The sequence below is a fragment of the Semicossyphus pulcher genome, unplaced genomic scaffold (genome assembly GCF_022749685.1).
Source record: "Semicossyphus pulcher isolate SPU_LCO1_2020_fin unplaced genomic scaffold, fSemPul1.0.p SCAF_24, whole genome shotgun sequence".
In the NCBI taxonomy this organism is placed as follows: domain Eukaryota; kingdom Metazoa; phylum Chordata; class Actinopteri; order Labriformes; family Labridae; genus Semicossyphus; species Semicossyphus pulcher.
In genome coordinates, this window is record NW_027211698.1 from 14,775,140 (window position 1) to 14,781,189 (window position 6,050).

General features: G+C 41.7%; 1 protein-coding gene across 1 annotated transcript; it reads left to right on the forward strand.

The window, feature by feature from the left end:
• Positions 1 to 1,015: 1,015 nt before the first annotated feature.
• On the forward strand, positions 1,016 to 4,274 carry s100b (S100 calcium binding protein, beta (neural)). The gene is made up of 3 exons (XM_069675316.1): positions 1,016 to 1,086; positions 1,534 to 1,691; positions 2,708 to 4,274. Exons 2-3 carry the CDS (start codon positions 1,554 to 1,556, stop codon positions 2,852 to 2,854), a joined length of 285 nt encoding a protein of 94 aa, XP_069531417.1. The 5' UTR covers positions 1,016 to 1,086; positions 1,534 to 1,553; the 3' UTR covers positions 2,855 to 4,274.
• Positions 4,275 to 6,050: the final 1,776 nt, after the last annotated feature.

A 6,050-nucleotide genomic window follows, 5' to 3' on the forward strand; every position in this document is an offset into this window, starting at 1 on the left:
AGGAGGGCACACGTCTGGCCAACTTCGCCAGTGAAAAGAACGTCTTCATTAACATGCACGGCCAGCCGCTTCCTCTGAAACGAGCCTTTGTCGCGCAGCAGAAGCCCGAGCAGAACGAAGAGACGCGGATCGGGATCGGAGAGGGAAACAGATAGATGATGTACGATGGAGGGGCAGAGATACAGAGAGAGACGTTTGTTCATCTGCCTCTTTCTTTATTAGTGTTTGGACAGGTTCTGCTAATGTATTCCAACTGTTTAAGACCCTGTCGACATGTAGCATCTGCATCTCAAACCCCTTTATACAGTAGATGTGTTTCTATCCACCTGTCTTTTAGTCAGTTTGTAATTTGCACATGAAAAAGCGGATTGAAAAAGCTCGAAAATTCAGACAAAAAAGTTGCGATAAAAGAAGTTTTAACTCTTAGCTGACAGCCACATCTAACGACAGCAGAAGTGAAGGATTTAAAGATAATAAATCAGTGTTTTTTTACGCAGGTGGAGCTGTGATTGGAGCTCCTTTAAGACGTCATCTCGTACATCTTACTGGTTTTACTCTTAGCAGGAGATGAGGTTTAAACTGAACATGAGACACCTGGTTTTTGTGACCATCAAGGTGCTGCTGTGTGTTAATTTCTAACCATCTTAGTCATTCTGCACAAACACGGCCCGTTTATAAACCTGGACACCTGGTTTCTATCGGAGCACGACAGGAAGTTAATCCAGGTTTATTAAAACCAGGATTAGGATAAGATCTTTACATGCACATATCATCATATCCAGGATACTAGTGCAAACATAAGCTAGATATAAACCTGCCTTTTGCAGAGTGCTGAATGTGTCATAAACAGTTAATAAATTCTTACATGAGGAGTCAGGCTCGCCCATCAGCTCTGTGTCTCAGTGGAGTGAGGGGAGGACGACGGACCCGATTGGTCAGCAGTTTGATTGACAGGCTGGATGACCTCAGCGCTGCACCCTCATCACCAGCACCCTGCAGCCGGCTGCAGTATAAAGCCTGCTCTCCATCCTCAGCCTCCGCTCTCTGCACTCTCAGCTGACCGATCCTGCCTGCAGACACACAGAGGTAAGGCCGTCGGACGAAAGCAAACTGAGGATGAAAAAGAAGTTTGAAAATGTTTGTGATCAGTTGTTTTGTGCTCTGTACCTCGTGTTATCGTTTTACTCTGCATATAGAAATATAAAGTTCTAGATTTGGATGTTAATGCAGCACGTTTTTGCACTGTCATGCTGGTCAAATGTTCTTTTGTTAAGGTAAAGGGGGCAAAGTGAACAAATGTGTTTGTGTGTTTCTTTATTTAATAGGTTTTCACAGCACAAAAATATACTTTAAACACTTTAACCCTTAAATTTCTAATATTCTTATATTTTCAAGTAGAGTGCCACCTCTGAACGTTTGTCTTAAATATGTCAGACTAATTTATCTAACAAAATAAATATACAACTTTTATACAAGATTATAGTGAGCAGAAACTCCCGCATCTGATTTCTGTTCGCCGTCTTTAATTCGAAGGTGAAACGTCTCAGAGGACAATGACCGACCTGGAGACCTCGATGGCCACCATCATCTCGGTGTTTCAGAAGTACTCGGAGAGAGAAGGAGACAAACACAAACTGAAGAAGAGCGAGCTGAAGGATCTGTTCCACGACGAGCTGCCCGAGCTGATCGGGGTGAGACACGAAACACGACGACACCACGGAGAAGCGGAGACAGCTCATATTCACTGAACCACCAATACTGTCCTGGGGAGGTTTATGTTACAAGTCGAGATGATACGTACAATTCGTTTTGTACTTCACTCAAGATTTGTGGTGCTTGTAGCCGACGTCACTCGAGCATTTCCGTTTTATACGACTGGAAACTTTAATTTTACGGGCAAATATTTAACTTTTCACTCTCCTTTATTCATCTGACACCTAAAACATTCTCCGTTTAAATCAAGCTATCGGACTGTGTTTGAATCAGGTGACTTAGATCCACCAGAAACAGATCCGTCTATACCGCTTATCCCGCTGGAGCCTATCCCAGCTGTCATTGGGCGAGAGGCGGGCTTACACCTAGACAGGTCTCCTGTCAATCACAGGGCTGACACACAGAGACAGACAACCTTTCCTGCGCACACTCACACCTACGGGGACTCGGCCGTAGTCCCCGGAGGGAACCCACGCATGCACGGGGAGAACATGCAGACTCCACACAGAAAGGCCCGCTACGTCTGAACCGGGATTCGAACCAGGAACCTTCAAGCTGGGGCAGATACAGTACTAAAAAGCACCTTAGTTTAGTGGTAATAATCCAATAATATAAAACAACACTTTTCTTTTTCTTTTAAAGCTTTAAGCAAACTTTTCTGCAGATTTTGGAGACTTAAACTGAAAGTATGAATTCTTTACTTTATCTTCTAATGTAGCATTTTTGTACCGTTGTGTTTCTGGGTATAAAATACGATATAATTATATATATATTTTATTTATTCTGAGGGTAAAAATGTAGAATATCAGAAAGATACACTTAAACAACAAATACTAAAGTGCCAGTGTCTCATAGTTGTGCCTACGATAAAAACACCAATGCAGTAAATGTTTAAAGTCTGTTAACGTGTTTAATTAACCCAAACACTCCTCATATGTTGCTGTGATGTCCTCTAAACGTCCTGACGTGAACCTTCTCTCCCCCTCCCCCGCAGCATGTGAAAGACCAGGCCACGCTCGACAGCCTGATGGAGAGCCTGGACACCGACGGAGACTCCGAGTGCGACTTCCAGGAGTTCATGACATTCGTCTCCGTGGTTACCGTCTGTTGCCACGAGTTCTTCGAGCACGAGGACGAGTAAGGAGGAGACGGAGGGGGGAGCTACAGTAAATTAAGAGGAAGAAGAGGCCTAGCAACGCACAACCTGTGGGTGCCTTCAGAGCAGCGTAGCAGGGTGGGAAAATACAACTCTGGTGGCTGGGTAGTTACGTAGCTCAAATCAACCTTTTATTAAGGATGTTTCCATTTGAGTCTAAATATAGATTTTGTATTTGAAAGCATCGTTTTAATTGCTGCTAGATTGTGGCTGGTATATTTCACTTGTGACTAATAAGTTAGTTTGTTGGAAAATATTGATGACTGTTAGAAATCAAGAGTTACTTGTAAGTCTGATTGATATTTGAATGGCTAGTAAAAGTTGAAATCGGCTCGTGACCTTTGGCCACTTCAGAGGCCGCACAAGGCTGCTTTAAGAGTTTCCTTTGGCTGCAAAGTTTGTTACATAACTAGTCTACACTAAGTTTAATAATCATTCATGTACACTTTTACCGTTGTGCGATTGTAGCTGTTAAAGATGTGGCTCGTAAATTTGTCAAGCAGCTTCCAGTAGCCACTTAAACTACTTAGAGGCACCTGTGTTAGCGATATATTTTTGACTATAAACATTTAAAGAGACAGCGTTAAAGAAACTAGTCAACATTTTAAAATAGATTGGGAATTTTTTGCGACATTGGAAACCGTAAAAGTCCTCAAAAAGGAGTTTGAGATTTTGTTTTGGCGACTAAGTTTGTAACAGAACGACATGTTTCAGACGGTAGCTGAGATGTTTATGTCTTATTTCTACACATTTCTCAGAGACACTTAGGAGGCAAACACCACACCATAAGTCCAGCTGTTTGTAAAACTTAAAACGTGCTCGCTATATTTTGAATATAACCACTGTGTTTGGCAAACAACAATCATTAATCTACCGTAAAGTCCAGAATATAAGATGCAGCCTGTTTTGGGGTACGTTAGTTAGAAGTTATTTCAACACTCTTTGGATTTATGGTCATTTGAAACACATTCAAAACAAACCACCGTCTGTTTTCTCCACGTGGAGTTCACTGAGCTCGGCCTACGCTAACGATGATTGTTGTGAGGATCGTCTGGGTATCTTATACTGGTATATTGGTGGCACCGGTTTTTAGACGAACAAAAATGTATTAAAAGTGCGTCTTATACATCTTTTACAGTAATGTTCTTCTCTTGTAAGTCCAAAGGGCCGTTACGTTTGTAAAAAAGACTTGTTAGTTTGTCTTAACCACAAATAATCATCAACTGTTGTGGCTGGTGTAGGTCAGATATGACCTGTAAGTTGGTCAACAGCCACTTTCTGAGTCAACCAACGACTTTAATCTTTAATGCACCTGTCTTTAAAAAATCTTGTTGACTATCAAAAGCTGAAAGTGACTGTAAGATGTTTGTCTTGTAAAAAAAAACATTTGATTGGCTGGAAGTTGGTGAAAGTTTTACAAGAAGCCTCAAAAGCCTTAAAAGGACGTTTTTACTGTGGCGACTAAATCTGTCACCAAACTAGCCCCTGATGTCTTCTCGTCGATCAGTGAACTAAAGTAGCTAAAATGTTGGTTCTTAAACATTTTAATTTGTCAGACAGACTTTTACAAGCCAGAAATTGGCTGTATTACTCACATTTTAGCCACTTACTATTCTTATTTCACTTTTCAGTGAAGCTGTTTGGAAAATTTGAAAAGTTCTCCTAAGATTTCGTGTCTGGCTACAAAGTTCAGCAAGTGAACAATCAAGGATTGAAGGTTCTTCTCTCTCTAAAGTGAATCTACATCACAGACAGGAAACATTCAGAGGTTTAAAACATGGTGGCTCGTTTATGCCAACTCCAGTAGCCACAAAATCTTGTCATCTTTCAAATTTAGAGAGCGATTGTGTTCGCTCGTCGTCGTTATTCTAACGACTGATTGGCTCATAAAAGTATCAAAACGGCTTGTGAGTTTTAGCTAATCTAGACGCCACTTTAGGAGCCATCATAGACGTCGGCCAGCTGACTAAGAGTCAATAAAAAGTTGGTTTCTGTTTAAAATAACTTTTGGTCTTGAACACAGTTTAGGAGAAATCCAGCTGACTTCATTTACATTTAATTAACTAGTTAAATTTAGAAAATGGCTTTTAAGTTGTGTTTTAATGAAGCTGCTAGTTTAGTCAACCTGGCAGGTCGATCGGGCCGGGCCTCCTTAGTTTATTCAACGTTTCTTTGATGTTCTGTCAGATTGGCTGATAAGTTGTTTGTTGTTGTTAGATCTTGTTTATCGTTCAGAAGGTCTTTATGGAAACTATTGTCACTTTGTAATTAGGTAAACAAATAATCAACTATTTGAGTCTTATTTAGGTTTCAGATGTCGAGCTGGCTGCTCAAATAATCTCTGTAGTTCATCGACTTTCATAGTGCGAGTCTGCTCTTAAAGCAAAGACAACATCCGTCACAGGTGAACAATGTTTATGAACCAGTTGGAACAAAAGAGTTTGTATGATGACGTGTATTTTGAAATGTTGCACATTGGTTTGTCGGATGTCGGTGTTATTAAATGAATAAAATCATCAGTGTGTGACTCAGTTTGTTTTTGTGAGACGGAGCAAAAGATCAGACGATAATCTGAGCGCACACACAAACAGACACGCAAATCTGGAGCACGAAAAAGGCTGCAACGTTTTTATCAGCAGTCGCCTGATCGAGCATGTCGCCTACGAGTTTCATGGTGACCTTCAGTCCTCCTTTCTTTTCCAATCAGGCCTCCTCGGAGTTGAGAAATCCATCCTCAAACAGCCACATATTTAAACAACGTGTTCGACACTCTTTTCTGGTTGTTTTGATGCATTCTGGGAAACGTAGGAAACAACTAGGACGGGCAAAAACTCCTGTAACAAGCTACTTTAGTTAACAGGCTGATAGTGAGGTTAGTAAAGACAGCGTGGGCGCAGAGAAACACACACACACACACGGGATCATTACACTGTGTGTGTGTGTGTGTGTGTGTTAACAGATGATGTAAGGAGAGGCGTTGTCAGCTGCACAGTTTCAGACATCTGCAGGCTGTTTAGCATCAGAGAGGTGGAGCCAGCTTCTCCATTGGCCGGAGGGGGAACAGATCTCGGCCCTGGGGACTGACACCACACCCATCTGTGTGTGCGTGTGTGTGTGTGTGTGTGTGTGTGCGCGTGTGTGTTGCAGCATATGCTCTGTTGTGTTTCTTCTTCTTCTTCTT